Source organism: Lepidochelys kempii, chromosome 4 (assembly GCF_965140265.1).
Source record: "Lepidochelys kempii isolate rLepKem1 chromosome 4, rLepKem1.hap2, whole genome shotgun sequence".
NCBI lineage: Eukaryota > Metazoa > Chordata > Testudines > Cheloniidae > Lepidochelys > Lepidochelys kempii.
Genome location: NC_133259.1, coordinates 136,969,523 through 136,990,582, shown reverse-complemented (window position 1 = coordinate 136,990,582; position 21,060 = coordinate 136,969,523). Strand labels below are relative to the sequence as shown.

Here is a 21,060-nt window from a genome sequence, read left to right as displayed (position 1 = left end):
ACTACCATATATAGTGGTAATAACGCCTTCCTACTTCTACTCAGGATTCCCCTGTTTATGGATCCAAGGATTGTGTTGCCCTGGGAGCTCACATTCAGCTCAAGTCCTTTTCAGAGTCACTGCTTTCCAGACTCTAGCCCTCGGTTTTACAAACCGGGCCTTTTCCTTTCCCCACGATGCATGACCATGGATTTGGCTGTATAAGAACACATGTGGGTTGACTGTACTAGCCTGCAATGAGCGTGGGCTGCATTGAAATGTTACACTGTACAAACGGCACCTTTCACTAACCAAACCTGATGCCTGGGTGTGTCCAGAAGTCAGATCTGCTGCCAGAATAAGCTTTTATTACATTTTACTACTGTGACCCTTGCAAAGCCAACACAGGGAGCGGGAGCCTGATTCTACTTTGCGTCATGCATCACCAATAGAACTGCTAATTGAATTCCAATTTGCAGTGCCAAATTTTACCCAGGCAATCCTATTGAAGTCAACAGACAAAATGTGGAGACAATGAGATTGCATGGATGTAACAATGTGGCTTGCAGAATCTTTATTGCTGGGGACTGTGGCTCAAGGACCCCTTGGTGTCAACTGACAGATGGTGTGAGGGATGCATAGGGTTTTACAGGGCTTCCCTGTATACATATTATTTTGCCAAAGGGTGGCATGTGATGTCTCTGCCAAGAGGCAGTAGCTCACTGCTCAAGATAATCATTTCAAAAATGTACATATGGATAATAGTGAAGGAGTTAAAGTATCTATCCTGGAATTTATGGTCTTAAACCCTTGAGGTTAAAGACCAGTCCCAAGGCGGTGACAGGCCTTGGACAGGTTCCCTTCAGGCAAGGGTATAGCAGACCCTTCTCTCTCTCTGTCTGGTCGTGTGTGTACTGTGCATTGTATGTCCTACCATGGGCGGCTAATTGCATACTGCACCAGATCCTCATCAAGAGTGTGGAAAATACATATGAGAGAAAATCTGCAGGAAAACAAAACAAAACAGAGGAGTAGGCTGTTTAGGAGTGAAGACAATGAACTTTAGGGGGTATAAGGGTGTACAGAGGTACACCCTGGATTCTTTACCTAGGGGACAAGCAAGCACCACTTTTCATCTCATGAGAAAAGGATCCCAGCCAGGCCTGGATGAAAACTGCTGGAAGGACTTTGGGGTGAGCACTGCCCTAGAAGACACGGAAGTATTTAGTTAAGTAAGTCTAGGCTCTAGAAAGCCAGTGATGATTTTATTTTATATATAACCCTTTGTTTCCAATACTTCTACTTGCTATCACTCAAATCTCTATTCTTTGTTAACTAAAGTTTGGCTTGTTTTCACTATAAGCGTATCTATGTTCTGTGTGCTAAGCAGAGCAGTGATCTCACGTGGGACTGGTAAGCTGAGGTGTACTATTCCTTTGGGAGCAGCGAATCTGGAAATATCATGAGTGTCCAGTGGAATGGGGCTGGACCCTCCAGGGAGATGCTCGGAGGTGGGGTGTGCCTGTCACTAACCTGCAGAGAGAGCAGTGCTTGTGTTCCTGGTGGCAGGTGGAGTTGGGAGCAGACCCACGGCAGGCACAAACAAGGCTTCCTGGCACTAAAGGCAGGTGGCAGTCAGGTGTCTCCCAACCCTGGGTAGCCCCAGAAAGTGTCACAGTGACAACGCTGGGAGAGCTAGAAAGTGCCTGGCTTGACTATCAGATCCCAGGATGAGTCTGTAGCACTGGCTGCTAGACACAAAGGTATTTTATATGCAGTGGTAAGACACAACAGACCCAGGCCTTCAAGAGGTTATTTTCACAGAGTCACGTGGCAAGGTTTGGAAATATCTCGGACTCCAGGCTCCCCAGCGCAGGTTTGTTCGACTATTTCAAACCACTTTTGCCAGGCAGCTAATTTTTCTGCTGCTCTGACAGGTGGCAGGGTTTCCACGACGGCTTTCCCCTAAATCGCTGGGTCCAAATTCACCCACTGCAACAGTGGCAGGAAGACAGATGCACATCAGTGTCCTTTGCAGGAGGGGGCGCTCAGCCTCCGCCGATCCACCTATGGATGGCACTTACGCCAGGAGCATCCGTAGCCCCAACAGCGGAAGAAGAGCTTTGGGGATGTGTTAGGCTTGCTAACCCTCTCGGCCTCGGGCACCAACTAGAAATATGCTCTCTACGGCACTTCTGTACCATGGGGGTCTCTTCACTTCCTGGACAGCCACATTCCCTATCTGAGGTGTTCTCTCTCTCACAAATAAGTCAACTCTCTCTCCTCCATTATGTGGATCAGCAAATTGGGTCATTCCACAAATCCCCATAAACAATGACCAGTATGTAGAGTGAAAGAGTGGGAAAGACCCCAACATTTTTTCATACTGAATTTTCTCCATGAAGCTTAGAAAACTCAGGTGGATCATTCTTTAAATGGTCTCACTGACAAGTGTCATAATGAACAGGCTTCTGTGTTCACCCATGCCCTCTGCTGGAAGGAATCAAAACTGCCTGAATATATGTCATCGGCCTTATACTGCTCATACCAAACAGAGATTCGCCCGTAGTTCAAAGGCTTTTGGAGCAGGAGGATCTGGATGTCACCAGGAAGTTCTGAGTGGCTGTGTTGTGCAGCATAGTTAATAACAATGATGCATAGATTTGGCACAATGTACGTAACCAAACAAAAGCATAAACTGTGGGAAGTGAGGCTGAGAAATGCACGAGAAATGCAGGGATCAAAGATACTTGCACAGCTGCTGGGTGCCAAGCCATTTAGCCAGTGATTACTTTGTGCTATCGAGGGCTTTAGTGACTCATTTCTTTCTGACTCTGCTTTGATCATGGCCTTTTGTTTGGCACTTTAAAGTATGGAATTTGAAATGGAGGAATGACATTCCCTAAGAGCTTTCAATACTGTCTGGTGATGAAGGGAAAGTCAAGAATCGCCAAGGTGCTTTTTTGCTTTTGCATTAGTGGCTAGAAAACAGTCCCCCCACCCCCCTTCAAGGTGTTAAAGGAGAAAGCTTGAGGGCTTGGAGGGGGGGATACAAGGAATAGGCTGTTACACGTGTGCTTTCATCCTCCTCCGGGAGGGACCTTAATCTGCATCACAAAGCCATCATGCAATCTGGCTAGAGCTGGCAAAGTGCTCCATACACAGAGATACAGCCTCTGCCCCAAAGAGCTTACAGCCTAAAAGAAAGCAATAAGTCAGGTTGCACCAGAGAGCCAGAGGTGGGAATTGTTTAAAAAACACTCGTTATTTTTCCATTTTGAGTTTTTTTTTAAAAAAAATACAAGTTTACTTCTTGTGACGTTTGACAGGTTGGGATGTCTGGGATTGAAAGGGTGCCCTGTGCCATGTGGGGAAATGCCCACAAATGGAGGAGAAGGAAAGGGACAGGGAATTGAGAGGGGCCTCACCGGTGGTGTGCAGAGGCCCGGGGAGACACAATAGGAGACAAAGTCTGAGATGTAGGCAGAGCAGAAGCTGTGAAGGGCTCCAAAAGCGAAGTCTTGATGTGGCGGTTAAAGGGGGACCCAGTGGGCAGCGTTGGTCACATTCATCACAGGTACAGGGTGGCCCTGGGCTAGAGCAAGTGGGGGCCTCTCCCCACCCCTTCCACCTGCAGTCTCCTCCACCTCTGACCCCCCCCACCGCTCCTGCCGGGAAATGGGGTTCGTGCGAGGGGGCTGGCCCCACTCTGCCTGCCCGGCACTCCTGCCGGGGACCTGGGTTGGGGTACGGAGGGTTGCACCACTCCCCTGCAGGAGCACCGGGTGGGCGGAGTGAGGCAAGCACCCATGCCCTGACTTCGCTCCCTGGCAGGAGTGCTGGGTGGGCAGAGTGGGTTGGGGTGTGCCCATTTTTCAGGGCCCCCCCAATTAGCTGGGGCTCCTGGGCATAGGCCCTGTTGGCCCAGTGGCTAATTCGCCACTGCAGGGTTGGGATGGTGGGAACGGGAAGTGCTCCAGGCAGGACATAAGCAGCACTGGCAGAGGGATGTGAAGGGAAGCTTTCCACACAATCCTTTTGACTGCTAAGGGGTTACCCATTTCACTTTTCAGAGTAGCAGCCGTGTTAGTCTGTATTCGCAAAAAGAAAAGGAGTACTTGTGGCACCTGAGAGACTAACCAATTTATTTGAGCATGAGCTTTCGTGAGCTACAGCTCACTTCTTCATGCTCAAATAAATTGGTTAGTCTCTAAGGTGCCACAAGTACTCCTTTTCTTTTTACCCCTTTCACTGCAGATCGGGTTTGCATAATGATAGATGGCCACTTAGAGAATAACATGCTTTAAATCTCACTAGCGTAATTTACCTGTGAATTTCATGTGGAGGATTAGTGGGGGAATTTAGGGCTCCTTCTATCCAATGTCTCTGTTCAGGGATTTACCATGTGGCCATGGATGCTTATTCTCAGATTGATATTAAAAAAAAATGTCACCCCGAGAAGCGAATTTTACATTCAGTTTTTTCTACCGAAAAAAAGCAGCAGCAGCTGATTATCGTGGACATTCAGGCTCTAGCGTTGTGCCCGTTTCAGATGCTTTCTCTGTGCCTGGTATCCGAGTTTGATGCACACGCCTTAGGTGGGATTAAAACCAGGAGATTAAAAAAAAAATCTTTTTATTTGCCTAGTGGTTTCTGAGCCATTGGGGCCACTCAGAACATGTTTTGAAATTTTTCTCCACAATTATGAGGACTAGAAAGTTTGGTTTTTATTAATGAAAGCCAAGATTCTTACCTAATCACTTCTCTTCAGGAGTTGGGGTTTTAAGAAAAATATCAGATATTGCAAAGCTTGCAGTGAAATCGTGAGAGTTGGCAACACTCTGACCCTAAGACAGTGGCGTGAAATTAAGGAGGGAGTGGAAAGGATGGTCCTTTTGAAGTGCAACAATGCACTGTGTTTGGCCCGCAGATACTGCATCTGATGAAGTGAGCTGTAGCTCACGAAAGCTTATGCTCTAATAAATTGGTTAGTCTCTAAGGTGCCACAAGTACTCCTTTTCTTTTTGCAGCCATTAGCACATTAGACGTGAGCAGGAGAGAAGCTCAGAGGTTAACACATGTAACGTGAAGTTACTGCCTACAAGCACTCACATAGTGGCAATTCCTACGCACATGACTGAATCAAAACCCAAAGTTCATCATCAGAAAACAGGTGACCCCAAGGCAAAGGCAGGGCACTTCCTCCCACACAGTGGCAAACCAGATGAAGGGACAGAATCACGACTGGTCAAGGGCAGGGCTTCTGATGCCCTTTCACGTGGAACAAAAAAAGAAGAATTTTGCCCCAGTTTGTTCATTCTGCAGGGAAGTCCTCATTATGTCTGCCGCATGGACAGCGGAAGATAAATGCACATAAAGACAACTGTTTGCTAGCCAGCAACTGGAGATTGCCCCAACCCCGGTCCTATGAAAATGTCTCTTTTAAGATCAGAGGCCGGCACAAGCCAGAACCATGTATGTTTGACCTTAAAGTCAGCTGTTGTAGTGGGCTGAGAACTCCCCCCCCTCCCAAGAGGAAGTCCTTCTGAAGTCAGCTGTGTGGGGGCATTTAACGTAGATTGTATGGGGAGAGATTCCTTACTCACTAGTGAGGAGATCAGGAAGTTTATGTGGTAGAGATTGCATTCTGGGGAAGGCCACGGACCGTCTGTAACCAAACCAGCAGGACTCGGGTTCTGAAGCAGCCCTTCTTTGTTTACTGGAATGGGTTATACAAGCCCCAGTACATACAGATACGTTTGACTTTTGTCCTCTTTTGATGGATATAAAGGCCCACACTTTCACATCTCGATGCTCAGAGTAGGCATCTACATCTGCATTTAAGCACCAAGAATCACAATGGCCTGATTTTCTGAGGTGCTGAGCACCCACACTGAAATCACTAACTTCAGGCACACGAGTGTCAAAATGTGGCCCAAAGCATACAAGCTTTTCAGCACGACTGCGAAGATTAGATAAGCTAAGCAGGGTTAGCCTAGACCAGCACTTACATGGGAGACCACCAAGGAACATGCGGGGTGCTACACAAAGTGGCACTGGTGATTCAATAGGTGGCATTTTCTCCCTGTGAATCCCTGTTGAAGGAACAAGGACATTCAGAAGGATCAGATTCCCACAATCTAACTCCCACATTCCCAGTGGTTTCAAGTGGACACAGTTTGCTTCTTCACTTCCTGTCCTCTGCTGTGGTGTTGCTCTGCCTAGCTAAACAAGGCTACATTACACTCCGAAGGGAGCTGCATCTCAATGATGTGATTAGTGAGTGTGCTGTGGAGTAACAAGTATTAGAGAAACGAAACTGGTATTTTTATACTATTCATTAGCCAAACCTACAGCGGTATAATGGAAGCTTTCCTTGAAGACAAATGAAGTCACAGTGTTTCAAGCAAGTGCCATTGTCTCTTGAAGTGTTGAAAGACAGAAGAGTGAATACCAACTCCCTTTTCTAGAGAGACAAGGTGGATGAGATAATATCTTTTATTGGAATAAAATATCTTGTATTCTCATTAGGGTTTTATTCTCATTCAGTAACAATGTCAGAAAGGGATCTGGTTTAATGTTTTTATCTCTGTCCCTGGGACACAGGTTCAAATATGTAAACTATTCATCCTGCAAGCGCAAACTCCTGCAGGTGTGTGGGTTGGCCCAGTAGAAGACATTACCTCACCTACCTTGTCTTTCTAATATCCTGCGACCAACATGGCTACAAAAACACTGCATACAACTCCTTTCTCTCTCAATCTGCAGCATCAGCAGCACATAGTTCTGACAGTGGCAATTTTTCTCTTTGGGTGAAAATGAGCAATAAAACCAGATTAAGTCCATTTTAAGGAGAATCCCTCACACAGATTGCATCGCAGGAGAAAACACTCCTGGCTGTTTGGGGGTGAATATAAAATCTCTGCAGGTATATGCTATACTAGGAGGGAACACCAAGGATAGCGTGATGGATATTACAGGATTTAGAGAAGCTGCTGTAGCTTCTGAGAGGCTGTCATAACCATACATGATCCCACTGCTACCACCATGGCAGGGTTCCCTCCCCACTCCGAACTCTAGGGTACAGATGTGGGGACCCGCATGAAAGACACCCTAAGCTTATTTCTACCAGCTTAGGTTAAAATTTCCCCGAGGCACAAATTCTTGGCCCTTGGACGGTACGCTGCCACCACCAAGTGATTTAACAAAGAATCAGGGAAAGGACCACTTGGAGTTCCTATTCCCTCAAAATATCCCCCCAAGATTTGAAAGTATCTTCTTTCCCCATTGGTCCTTTTGATCAGGTGCCAACCAAGTTATTTGAGCTTCTTAACCCCTTACAGGTAAGGAGGAATTCTAGGCTACCCTTGCTTAAGAAACTCACGCTTTCAGTGTGTCTCCTTCTGTTGGATGGGACAAAGAGTTGGACTATCAGGAATATACCACAAACCTCAAACAGTTAGAAAGGCCAATGGGCGTGACTATAATTGCTTGCCTTTGGGAAATTTGATTTGTTAGTTGGAACTTCTATATATTAACCAACTCTTCTTATGGCAAGCAAATCTGGAACAGTTCTCCTTGCTAAGCCATGTGTCCTTAACACCTCACTTGGAGTATGGCCACTGCACTTGTGGGGAGAGGCACAGCAGCCATCTCTTTGAGTAAGGGACCGTTGAGAAATGTCCTGAAGAAAGAAGGCAATTAGCAGGCCCTGGAAAAGTATGGCTTTCAAGCCTCTTTAAGGGTTAATGTTTAGCTGTTTACCTAAAGTTGTGGGATGTCAGCTCTTTCCTTTGACTCTTAATGGCTTATAGCTATCAGGAGGTGAAGATTCCTTAAAAGAGATGGTGTCAGGAATGTTTTTTATGCTCACCAGCACCCACACACCTGCAGGAGTTTGTGCTTGCAGGATGGATAGTTTACATACTTGAACCTGTATCCCAGGGACAGAGATATAAACATGAAACCAGATCCCTTTCTGACATTGTTATTGAAGCCTTCTGTGCAGTACAAAGGGGTTCTTTCTCTCCCCACCCACATTACATGACCACAAATAACTGTTCAGTTCAAGGCAATTCTTCAAACTACTGCTCTAGGGATCAAGGTTACAGGCTTAGGGCCTGATCCTGCAAGGTGCTGAGCACCCTTCTCTTTCATTAACTTCACCTGGACTTGATTTCAATGGGAGATTGGAAGCAACGGTGACAGGCCTGTATTAGGCAGAGATGCAAGGTGGGGGAGGTAATGTCTTTTATTGGGCCAGTTTCTGTGGGTGGAAAGGGCGCGCTTTCGAGCTTCAAAGGCAACCCACGGAAAGAGCAGAAATGTGGTGGGTGGGTCAGGAAACAAGTGGCCACTATCGTAAACAGACGTCAAAACACAGATCGACCTGCTCACACGTCCCTGTTGTTTGGACAGGGGCATGGGAACAAAAACCTGGGCGCTGAATAAACCTGAATATTGCTCACTTGTGACATTCAAGGGAGGAGAAATGCCAGTGTGTCTAGTAATTACACTCGGGTGCACAGAGGCATTTCTAAATCAAACCATCTTGCTCAACTGCTGCCTCATTTTCAAGAACGTACGAAGAGCAACTCGTGCTGGGAACGGGAACCTCGGAAGACAGAATTTCCATCTCTTTCTCTGCAACAACACAGGCTCAGCAAGGGCAGGAGGGAGGTGTGGGTCCCCCAAGCTGGTCACTGAGAGAGAACAAGGCAAGTCAGCCATTAATCAATTCAACCCCAACTGATGACAATTTAGGTGCCAACTGTGACATAGATGCCTGCTCACTAGAACCTGGATTCTGACCATTCAACTCATTTTACACAAGTCTCCAAGCTGCCACCAGGAAATATTTTCCATCTGCTGTCAGTCTGGGTTAGATTGAAATTGGCAACCTGCCATGTACCCCACAATGGGAGAAGTGGCCACAACTTCACTAGGGACTTTGCTATTGCTATGGAGTTTACATAGAAGGTGCTCAGACATACTACGGAGATGAGCAGCAGTATAAAACAGATAGACAGAGGGATTAGATAGATAGCTATTAAAGCTATTAAAGCCTCTTCATTTTATAAACTTTAGTTTCTTTCCATATTGAAGGGGCAATGCATTTTTCTCTCCTGCTGAAGCATGACTCAGGACACTGCACAGACTTATGCTGGAAGCATGGGGCTTCCCGCGTTACTTTAATAGTAACAAGGCTCTAAAGAGATTCCACAGGCTGCCCACAAGAAAAACTCCCAGGAGTCTGCTGTGGAGGCAGATGCTGCTTCTGGGAGATTATTGCCAATAGGTTGGCACCTGGAAAGTGTGGATGTTGTCCAACTGAGGCGAGGAGGAGGAGGAGTGGGCTGGTGAAGTGAGGCAATCTGACACCTCACCAATGTATTCCCCTCTCGCCCCAGCTACATTCTCAAAAACAGAGTTTCAAATAACGCCAAAGGATTCAGTCAGATAATTGTGATCATTGGTACCTTGGGCTTTTTATAACTAGAAGGAATGATACAGTGAGGGTAATTAAGCACTGGAATGATTTACTAAGGGCTGTGATGGATTCTCTATCGCTGGCAATTTTTAAATCAAGATTGGATGCTCTTCTAAAAGGATATGCTCTAGTTCAAATAGGTATTATTTTGGGGAAGTCCTAGGGGCCGTGTTATACCGGAGGTCAAATTAGATGATCACAGTGGTTCCTTCTAGCCTTGGAAATTATGAATACTGTTCTGATGATATGCCATCTGCCTTTACAAATGCTCTGCACACAGCTTCCCCATTAAAATGCAGTCAACTCTGGAGTAGACTGGAGCAGAGGGCAGGCTGGAAGCAGGAAGGAACCAAATGGCTGCAGTCACTTGGCTCAGCAGCTGCTTAGCTCAGAGTAGAGTAGCAGCTCAGGGCTTCTTCCCGTCTGCATGACAATGGAGTCATTGTTGGCGGTGGGGAGCATAGGCATAGACAGGGCAGTTCCACGTGATAGGAGGGGAGAAAGGAGGAGTGGACACAAGGGTCAGAGCTAGGTGGGAGAGGAACAGTTGCGGGGTATTTGCAACACATGGAACTGACATGGAAAATGTTTTCTGATTCTTATTGCCAACATTTCATCTCATCTTATTTCCTTGGAGAACTAAAAAAAGATCCTTTCAGTTTGAACAATCATGCTCTCTGCTGGTGCTTTTTACATGCTCCAGTACTCACTGCTGGGTGTTTCTTAATGCCTTCAGAACGCATGGCACCTTGCTGTACTAATGATCTCCCAGATAGCAGCCTCCGAGAGCATCACAATTCAAGGGAAATGAAAGGGTGTAGTCGTTGGAGGAATCTGCTCTACAGGAAGCGAGCGACTGTGATTTTTTTTTTTTTTGCCCTGGTTGTTTTTGCAGCAAAGGTGTTCTGCAGATGCCAGGCTGTTAAGGTGGGATAGGGGGAGTGGAGTGGAGGTGTGAAGGGAAGGCCAAAGGGCAAGGCCAAAGGAAAAACAGCATGTGAAATCTGGCTCCTCAGGAAATGCATGCCAGGTCTGTGAACCCTGCCCTCAGACAGAGGAACAGCTGGTGCAGGTGAAAGAAAACAAGAGATGAGAAAGAGCGAGCAAGTGAGTTGGAGAGAAGAGAGATTGCCTGAACGAGGCAAGTCGTTTTCTCAAATCTCTTCTTGCTTTGTCATCTTATTTGGAAAAGGTTGATGGGAGGGAGAAAGGAAGGGATGGGTGGGAATTGAAATGTCAAAGAAACAAATGGGCAAAAGACCTTCTGCTTTAAATCAAGGCTGATCGAAACCTTTCTGACAAGCAGGCTGTACAGTTCTGACAGAGGGTCTAGTCTGCCGTTTTGAACTGATATGCTTTGCTGCCTCAGGCCAATAGTGGGAACTTTTCTTGTCCCGCAAACTATAGTTTTTAGTGTGCAATCCCCTTTCTGAGTTATATATTCCAATATTTCTGCTGTGCCGTGTGACCCTCTCTGAGCCTATTAATCCAATTAGCCACTCAGTAAAAGACTGAAAATGTGAAAGACGTCAGCATTTAGGACTATTAGCACTTTGTCAGTCTAGAGCACTCTATAAAGAGCTTCCAGCTGCTCTGGTGAAAAGACAGTTAAGCCTCATAACAGGCCTGGGAGGTAGGTCAGTATTAGTCCCATTTTACAGATGGGGAAACCGAGGCACAGAGAACAAAGTGATTTGCTCAGGGTCACACAGAGAATCAGAGCTGGGACTAAAACACTGGTCTCCTGACTTCCAGTCCCATGCTTTAACCAGTAGACCATGCTTCGTCCCTGTGGTTACTGGGGTGGGGTCCAGTAGAGAAGATGTATCCTTCCATCTAAATTAAATAGTCCCAGATGCCAAAATAAAAGGTAAAGAATGGCCCAATGAGACGACAAGATCCCCTCCACAGCTCATAAGAACAGCCATATCGGGTCAGACCAAAGATCCATCTAGCCCAGTCTCCTGTCTTCCGACAGTGGCCAATGCCAGGTGCCCCAGAGGGAATGAAGAGAACAGGGAATCATCAAGTGATCCAACCCCTGTCGCTCATTCCCAACTTCCGGCAAACAGAGGCTAGGGACACTATCCCTGCCCATCCTGGCTAATAGCTAGGGCATGATCCTAACACTATGCAGAATGAAATGGTTTCTCTGCCGCTATGTGAAGAATAATAAAGGTTGTGGGTTGTGTCCCTTCAGCCCTCCCACCCGTCAAAAGTTACTTCAACTCAAGCGAAGCCCAGGAGTCAAGCCAGATAAAACCATAAAGTCATGAGCCTGCTACCAAAAAATGTGAGAGCCATGTGTGTGTTGTCCAATATCTGCTTACAGCAGGGTGTCTAGATTTCCATTATTTCATCAGTTGAAAGGATGAGCAGGTAACCTACACTTCAGTCCTATACACTCACTCACTTGCAGCCCTTTTTTCTGTGTGTGGGGGTCACTCTGCTATACCCCAAGCAGATGCTACATCACCATCCTTGCCCTCATTTCCCTCTTCCGATGGGGTACTATACTTCTGTCCTTCACTGGACAGGGACCACTCATTCAAACTCTAACTTCAGTCAGGAGTTAGTCCACCCCTACCCATCTACTCCAAACATGAACACCCACCATCCTCCACTAGTCACCCACAGCTGAACCTGATACAGCTCCAAAATACCACAGCTTTTATCTCCAGCCCACCACAGCTCATAACAGCAGCGGGACCAGCCGACACACAGGGTCTTATTCAACCCTAGTGGACCACCACTGAAGTCAAAGGAGTTACATCGGAAGTTAAATGGGTTCATGAATTACAACAAACTTGAATCAGCATTAGAAACTAAAGTTACTCTTGTCTATGAGTCATTCTGTTGGTTTGCAATAGCGCTCTCTTGCACTGAGATCCCTTCATATTCCTAAACTGGGCTAGGTCAGTACATAGAAAGGAGCTCTCCCAGGAACATCTTAAGACTGCAGGAAGAAGTGCTGGAATTTCTGCAGGTGATTGCTTTTCCCAAGGAGTGGTACCGAACCAATGACCCAGGAAAGCGTTGGCTACTGGAGTTGTGGATCTGCTGAAGTGTACATTATAGTCTTTCAGCTGGCACATAAAACTGAGGTTCTAACACTTGTGGACATTCAAGATCTCCGGGCACTTGTCACAAGAAGGGCAGTTTTCAAGGCCATCCTTGACCATAAATGTCGGTTTTGGCTAATGAGCTTTTATGCTGCCTAAAGCCATCAGCATCAAAGGACACCATCCCTCATGCCTGGGACTAAAGACAAACCACCATACTTCTCACTTCTTAAACATCTCCCCACCCACAGCAGCTGGCAAATCCTTTCCCCCCACTCCTCTACAAATTGGACAAAACTACTGTAGAGAATCCCCTCAAGCAAGGCAGTCCTAAGGGAGAGATGGTTGCTTGGAGAACCCCTGTTGCCTTGCATCTGATTTCACTCCTAAGTATGATATAAGGATGCTTCTGAAGGGCTATGTTTGTGACCTCCATACAGCTCTTTTTGTCAAGTGCCATTTCATTAAAAAATCAGCCTTTTAACTGTGGACACATTTCAACCTCACCAAAACTGCTAATTATTGACAGTTGGTGAAGAGGAGATTTCACTTGTTCCTCCTGTTAAACTGCATCTAATTAGTAATTACTGGTTCACTGTCATCTTTACTGCAATAATCCCACTGCACATTGGCTCATTAACCTTTTGCTTTTCTAATGTAGCCTGCCAACAAGATGAAGGCTGAAACAGATTGGAAAACAATAGCTCAGTCTTGTATTTTAGATGTTTTTCCTCTTGCCCTGGAGATCTGAAGGGAAGATTATTTTTAAGAAAAGAATTTCAATTGCAATCAGCCTCATTCTTGGTGATGGTTTGTCCTACATCTAGTCAGCTACTAGAAGTCTTTAAACTGAGCCTGTGATGGGGCCTGGGTCTCTCTGTCACTGACTCCTCTTCCAGATGCTTCAGCCCTTGTAACCAGAGCCCCGTGCACTACACAGCATGCTGGACCTGGGTTCTGCTGCGAGATCCCTGGACTCTGCAGGTGAAGCAGTCTAAAAGAAACTGCTGCACAATTTCCAAATAGAAAATAAAGGGTTTGAGTTAATTAAATATGTACATGAACAATGAACTCAGTAGGGCAGCCCCTGGTTTATTTATTGGGATGCTGAATTCAATTGATTTTATGCAATTCCCATTTTCAGCGTTGGACATGTTGCAGATGTTTGAACAGGCAATGCATAACTGCACTGGAGGGACAGTCAGTGAGTATGCTGTAGGTTACAGCAGCTGGGCAGGAGGTGCTGCGAGAGGCATGGGAAGCAGTTTGAGACTGTGAGCTAAGAATATTAGCTGGCTATTTCTGCTAAAGCGATCTGCAGCGCAATACTTAGTGCTGCAATTAGGTTTCAGAGTCAACACCCTCTTGAGATTAATGGGATAATTCCCACCATATTCCCATAATATTTTAGGCTTGCTGCAGACCCAGGGAGACATCACTGCATTGGTGTACACTTGGTTTCTGTTTTCAGAGTTATCTTCTCAACCATAAGGGCTAGAAACAGAAGAAAAGAAAATTGAGCTTCTGAAGCATAGGTCTGCAGTATGAAGTGAATCAGAAAACACCTGGGGCTCTGCTCTTGACGAGATATGGGTCCAAGACAGTTTCAATGCACTGACTTTCCCAAAGCTTGGTTGATCAACTCAAGGGTTACTATTCTAATGTCTATGTGGACAGTTTTAAGGCCAGATTCTGATTTCACTTACACTGGCTTTGAACTGGTGTAACTCCACTGACTCTGAGGCAGCTACTTCTGACCTACGTTGGTGTAAACAAAAGCAGAATCAAATCTTACGGCTTAAAAAAACCCAGCCAAATGGCCTGCTTCATTAATCTTCAGAACGTGGCAAAACTCACCATTTTTCTGAGGCTTATGGGGACCAAGCAGTTAGACAGGATGGGGAAGCAGAGGTTTGGTGATAGGAATTGCTATTAAGATCTCTGGCTTTTGCATAGGTTTCTGGGGCACCCCTTTAAATCTGTTCCAGGGCTTTAACTCTGTGCAATACTGTTTCTTGAACGCTTTGTAAAGTGCTCAGAGTCAACAATGGGAGCTCCGTACAATCAAAATAAATGCATTAAACGAACAAGGCTTTTCCCTTCAGCCCACTAAACTAAATTAAGGACAGAAAGCTGTTGAAGCTCCTAAACTAAGAGAGAGCTTAATAGTGAATCAGCTGCTAGGCTCATTTACTCACTGACGTCAATAGGGTAGTACATGCATAACAGAGTCAAATTTGGCTCATTTACTGTTATTTTAAATGGTCCCTCTTTGGACCATGGTGTCTTTGGAGCTGAATACCCTGGTTACACTCCTGTTGCCAATCATTTGCTCCATGGCTTGTTACAAGCAGACTGCCTCTAATGTCCAATCTATAGCTGCTTTACACCTACTACCTCCACAAACAAAACAAATACTTGTGGCACTGGGCAAAGAGTTCATATCCAGACACACAAGAAGCATAGCTGGAAGAGGAAGCAGGTCTGGCAGATTTTGTGGGCCACTAGTGAACACACATAAGCCAAACACATCACACACTCAGATCCTGAATTGAGACTCAGGACTGATGGGCTGTGACAGGAGAACTAGCCAAGTCTGTGAAGAACTGGCTCTGAAGCGATTACGGTTTTAGAGAACTGACCTACTCCACTCACTTCCTAGGTTCTGAAGGTCTCCAAAGCTCATCAGCCATTAAATAGATTGGAATCAGATTCGCCAGGATTGGAGATTACACACACCCTTCAGTAAATGGAAACACTTTTTAAAAGACTGGGAGTCTAAGACTGAATATAAAAATGCTTGATACCTCAAGTTCCCACAGCAAGACCTTAATTCTCTTGAAGCTGAGGGACCAGAGCTGAGAACCCAGTGGATAATGAGCAATACCCCACTGGCTGTAATGGCTTCCCTTCACTGACACGATGCGTGGGCAGAGAGCACATCAGTCTGTTTTAGCGGCTAATCAGCTCTGATTCATGTTTACACTGTAGATAACACTGTTTTTGCTTTTAGAAGGTCACTTTCAATTAATCTTTGTACCATTTTAAAAGTCCCCATTGTTTGCAACTGTAATAATCTTTGATGCAAGATAGACATTAATGTTTCTCTGTAATTTAAACAGAGCGGGGACTGATATGGCCATTAACATTAATATACCCTGTCAGACCAAAATATCAGTAATAGCACTTTTCACCCAAAGAGCCTTACAGATGTCCGTAAGCATTGTTAGACTCATTTTTCAGATAGGGAAACTAAGGCACTGACTTTTTTTTTCTTTTTTTAAGGCCCAAATCTTCACAGAGGGCATATAATTTTGGATGCTTCAACTTTTGGATAACAAACTTTAGATACCTCTGGCTTGACTGGGTGCTCATTGCCTCTGGAAATCAGGCCTTAGGTGCCTTAAGATGGAGACCCAAACAATGAGTCACCCAAAATTAGTGGACAATTTTGAAAATTTAAGCCTTAATGACTATCCCAAGGAATTTCGGCCCAAGTAATTTCAGTGGCAGTTGTGATTGGACCCCAGTTCCGGTTTTACTTGAATGGTTTCCGCTACAAAACAGTTGGGTATCCCATCTTTTTTTGACTGGCATTTTGGTGACCCCGTAAGCAAGAGAACATCAAACTGGCATTGAAGTGTGGCTTTTGGCCGAAAAGTGAAATCTGACACAACCTAACATATTCTTGTTGTTAGGCACCAACAGCGTGCACTGTGCTGCACAAGACACAGAGCAAAGGCAGTCCCCGCCCTGAAGATTCAATCTAGAGATGAAATGGAGAAGGTGGAATGGTCTGAGAAGCCACAAGAACACGTATCTGCTCCTTGTGTGTCTTCCTGTCATAGAGGCCTGCTTTATAGACAAAAACAAACGCTCACTACCTGAACACTCCGGAGACAACACAGACATGGGAGGGTGAGCAAGACTGTGTTCTTCCTGATGCACCAGAAACAAAAGAGGCACTTCTGACTGCAGTTCTTTACTATGGATGTTAATGAAAGAGAATGAACCCAGCTTGACTCTCAGAGCCCAGGGTGAGCTGTCAGGGCCATCAGGTAGAACCATAAACATCGTTTGACTTGTGAACGGGGCACTTTTGACCTAGAATCACTGAAAGAGAGTAACTATGGAGGGCCAGAATATCATCTTTGCAGCGTTATTCTTTTGACTACAGCTGCTACCCTTTAAGTACAAGCAGAGAAGATGCTTTCAAGGTACATTTTTTTAAATGCCTCATTTAAATGTTTTGTGTCCCAGCTCTTCCCTGCAATTAATATGTGTTAAAACTGATTACTGCACAGCCTCAAGACAGGAGTGGGTGAATCAACTAACTCCTATGGGAGGCCAAACAGGAATGGTGCCGTGTGTTGAATTTAAACTGTATATTTCTGGCATGGAACATAGGACTTTCTACTCAGTTCATCACTGGTTAACTTCAGCCTTCACTTAATTTAATCCAAACCTCAGGAATCAAATCCTTTTAATAAATATAACAAAATCACAACCCCTTTTTTTGATCACCCAAGGCAGGTATTGTTGTAGGATCCAATCGCCAGCTAAAGGAAAGGAAAACCCACATGATCATAAAAGATGAACATGCCTCTCTGTATGCATCCAGCCATTGTTACCGACAATGTGAGCACTGCCATGTGCTGAGCAAGCTGTGATGTGCACCCCAGAGGCCATATATATCACAAGATCAAGCCCATATTTAAGTCAAGGGGACAACAGCTGACTCTCAAAGAACAGGAAGGCCTGGTAGCAATCAAACATTCAACAGAGCCATCGACTTTTGTGATTCATTGTGTTCTCCACATACCAAACCCACATCTGCACGCATACCCTCTCTCTAAAGCAGGGGTGGCCAACCTGTGGCTCCAGAGCTGCATGTGGCTCTTCAGAGGTTAATAGGTGGCTCCTTGCACAGGCGTTGACTCCGGGGCTGGAGCTACAGGTGTCAACTTTCTAATGTGCCGGGGGATGCTCACTGCCCAACCCCCAGCTCTGCCCCAGGCCCTGCCCCCACTCCACCCCTTCCCCAAGGCACCTGCCCCTTCCCCTGAACCTGCCATGCCCTCACTTCTTCCCCCCACCCCCTCCAGCCTCCTGCACATGTGAAACAGCTGATTGCGGCTGGTGGGAGGTGTGGGGAGGGAGGGGAAGGCACTGATTGGCAGGGCTGCCGGCAGGTGGGAGGCGCTGGGAGCTGATGGGGGGTCAGCTGATGTATTACTGTGGCTCTTTGGCAATGTACCTTGGTAAATTCCGGCTCCTTCTCAGGCTCAGGTTGGCCACTCCTGCTCTAAGCTGCCAAATCAACATTCTCTTTGTACGCCTAGGCTAGAAACAGCCAACCTTCCCGCTGACTCTTCTGGCTGGGGGCTTCCCCAAAAGCCTTAGACTGTGTGAGGTTTTGGATCCTGTTGGCTGCTGTGGTGGAGATCACCTGATAAAATCTCGCCCACCATCAGCTGTGTGAGGCAAACAAGCTGCCACGTTGCAGTGACTTCAAAGGAGCTACTGATGGTGTGAGGTATCACTCCTCTGCTTCGCGCTGCAGTGTGATACAGACTAGACATGCACTGACCTCCGACATCTGTGGAAAGAGACTGATGGCCAAGGGAAGAGCCAGGCCAAAGGCCGCGAGGCACACAAAGCCTTGCACTGGGAGAACCATCCGGGGACGGGCTCGCAGGAGAGACGTTCTGTAAAGAGGAGTGAGGCTTTGTTAGCTTGACAGACACACCAGGTTACCCCATACCATCGTCCAGACAAGCTCTGCTGCTCTGTTAGCGCTGCATAAGGAGCAGTGGAGCGGTCTCCCTGTCTGTGACTGACTCCAAATCCCACCTCGAGATCCGACCGTCTCCCTGGCTCGGGACTCCCTGCCAAAACATTCATGAGAAAGGACCAGGTCTCTGGCCCTTACTCATGTTGAGCAATACCCTGCTCTGGGAGTGGTCCTAATGAGATCAATGGGACCCACTCACAGAGGACAAGGCTACTCACAGTGAATACAAGCACCACAATCTGTCCCACAGGGAGTTATGCCCACACAAGGGGCCAATCCTGCAGGCCTGTGTAGTTCCATTAAAGTGAACTGGCCAAACTCAGAGGTGATGTGCCTAGGCTGGTGTAGGTTGGACTCCCTGGGTGCAACTGCATACTGAGCCCCTTCGGGACCCAGCACACAAAGCTGTCTGGGCTAACAGGGGGTTGCTGTGGCCCCATAACTGAGGGAATTTCTGTAAGTTGTGGCAGCCCTGCAACACATAACCTGGAGCTGCTCAAAATAGCCATAGTGCCATCTGCTATGCCCTCAGCCATACCATGCCCCTCCTGTTCCCAGCCCCAGCTTGGCATGCCCTCCACAGGGGGTGTTTATGGCTGCCTTTCACAGTGCCTGCACCAGGGAATTCTCCCGTAGCCAGCTAAGAGAAAACAACACAAGGGTGAGTCCCTCCCCCTTACTCCAACTGAGAGTTCCTTATGTGCACTTTCCAATGTGTAACTTATGCACATAGCAGCTGAAGTATGGTGGGCCTTCTTTGATGTATACCTTCTTGTTGGTTACTTTTCTTACTGCTCTGTGCAAGATACACCAACTTAGAGGGCCCATACAGTAGCTTTTCCTACCCTCAAGCTATTATTGACTATTTGTGTTACAGCAGGTGCTAGAGGCCCTTGTCCTGGGCACGGACCAGACACCCAGGCTATACCTACCTTCACTGCAGAATTAACTCGGGTGATCAGTACCTGCATCTGAGCACCTGGGTGAGAGCTGCCGCCTTGCCAAGACATAATACCGGAGTTACGGTATCCTCACTGGTACTGTGCTCCCCGGTGTGTGTCACCAGGACTTTTGGGGACATAACCCATGGTTCTTTGCACTGCAGTAAGCTGAGCCACTCTATAATTCTTTCCCCATGAGTTGTGGGAGAACTTGTCAGTCCTTCTGAGCACAAGGGGGAGGAATTGTGGGAAGGCACCAGAGGACTATCAGCACTCAAGCCTGCGTCCTCACTGCAAAGCGGGTGGGTTACCGGCAAGAGTGAAAGCAGAACTCAGGCTCGAACTCTCAGACCCTGCTGGGCCAGCTAGCCTGGGTTTGAAGCACCACCAAACTCAGGTGAGAGGGCTTTGTATGTGGACAGGATGGGGGGTAGGGACAAGACCAGAGTACAATCCTGAGTGAACTCTGCAGTGAAGACAGACCCATAGTATAAAGACAGTCCCTGCCCCAAAGAGCTTACAACCTTAACTGCAAGACAGACCGAGGGTGGGAGGGGAAATGAAGGCCTGGAGAAGAGAAGGGACTTGACCAAGGTCATCCAGCAGATCAGCAGGGAACTCTGTTCTCCTGAGTGCCAGTCCAGTGCCTTTCCTACTCTCCATTTAAAAATCATCACTCGGGGCTTTTCACAATTCTTCTTTCCATTTGGCTCTCTGATCAGCCCAACTGTGCGCAAGACAGCATTGTAATGTCACAAACGGCAGCAAGCAAAACAGCTCTCTACCTCGAGAGAAATGGCTAGCCGCGCACCTGAGGCTCTCTCAGTCTCGCTAATGGTGATGGCTGAGAGCTGCATTTTTATTTTTCCTTTGAGTAAAGCTTGGGAATAAAAATAGGGCCAGACCCTGAGCTGGTGTAAATGAACCATCACTCCTTTCTCTTCCAGAGTCGTAACTCCTCACTAATGGTGAGTGGAGACAACAATGCTCTACATTAAGTGTGCATTGTGCAAGCTGGGCCCATATTATCCAATATTCATCCATTTTGGGATCAGTAGCCTGGAAAAGAATTTAAGCACAATCCTTGTAGCCTATGCTTAGGTAGAATTCCTGCAGAAGGCAACAGGGGTTGTGTTTGCCTAAGAGGTTCAGGACCAGGCCCTTAATTATATTATAACAAAGTTCTAAGATTATTCTACAGGAAAACGAGCCTTCAAGAATTGCCAGCAATGAAAAAAGAAAAGGAGTACTAGTGGCACCTTAGAGGCTAACCAATTTATTTGAGCATAAGCTTTCGTGAGCTACAGCTCACTTCATCGGATGCATTCAGTGGAAAATACAGTGCATCCGATGAAGTGAGCTGTAGCTCACGAAAGCTTATGCTCAAATAAATTGGTTAGTCTCTAAGGTACCACTAGTACTCCTTTTCTTTTTGCAAATACAGACTAACACGGCTGCTACTCTGAAACCAGCAATGAAAAGTGGATAACTGGTCCCCTCTCTCTCAGAGAGAGGAGATTGCGGGAACAGATACATTCAACTTGTGCTTAAAATGTCATGATCCATTAGAGCCCTTATTGAGAAACTTGTAGAGACTGGCCTCTTTCTGGCTTCCATGGAGTACAGTTTAGAACCCAGACATCATTGCTTACACCACCCTGGCACTTTAATTTGGAAGCTGCCTCCTTTTTAATTACTGCCCTGTTGGGGTCCTTAGAATCACCCAAGTCAAAACTAAACCAATTTAAAATGATCACTGGTACAGCTCCCAGGTGTGACTTCCAGGAGTGTTTT

At 46.4% G+C, this 21,060-nt stretch overlaps 1 protein-coding gene across 1 annotated transcript in view; it reads right to left on the bottom strand.

Annotated features, from left to right (window-relative positions):
* The window catches only part of SFXN5 (sideroflexin 5), a 168,060-nt gene that overhangs the window by 11,373 nt on the left and 135,627 nt on the right, over nt 1-21,060 (bottom strand). Inside the window, exon 13 of the mRNA XM_073343014.1 lies at nt 18,122-18,239. Within this exon, the coding sequence (XP_073199115.1) occupies nt 18,122-18,239 (118 nt within the window). The remainder of the gene's footprint in view (nt 1-18,121; nt 18,240-21,060) is intronic.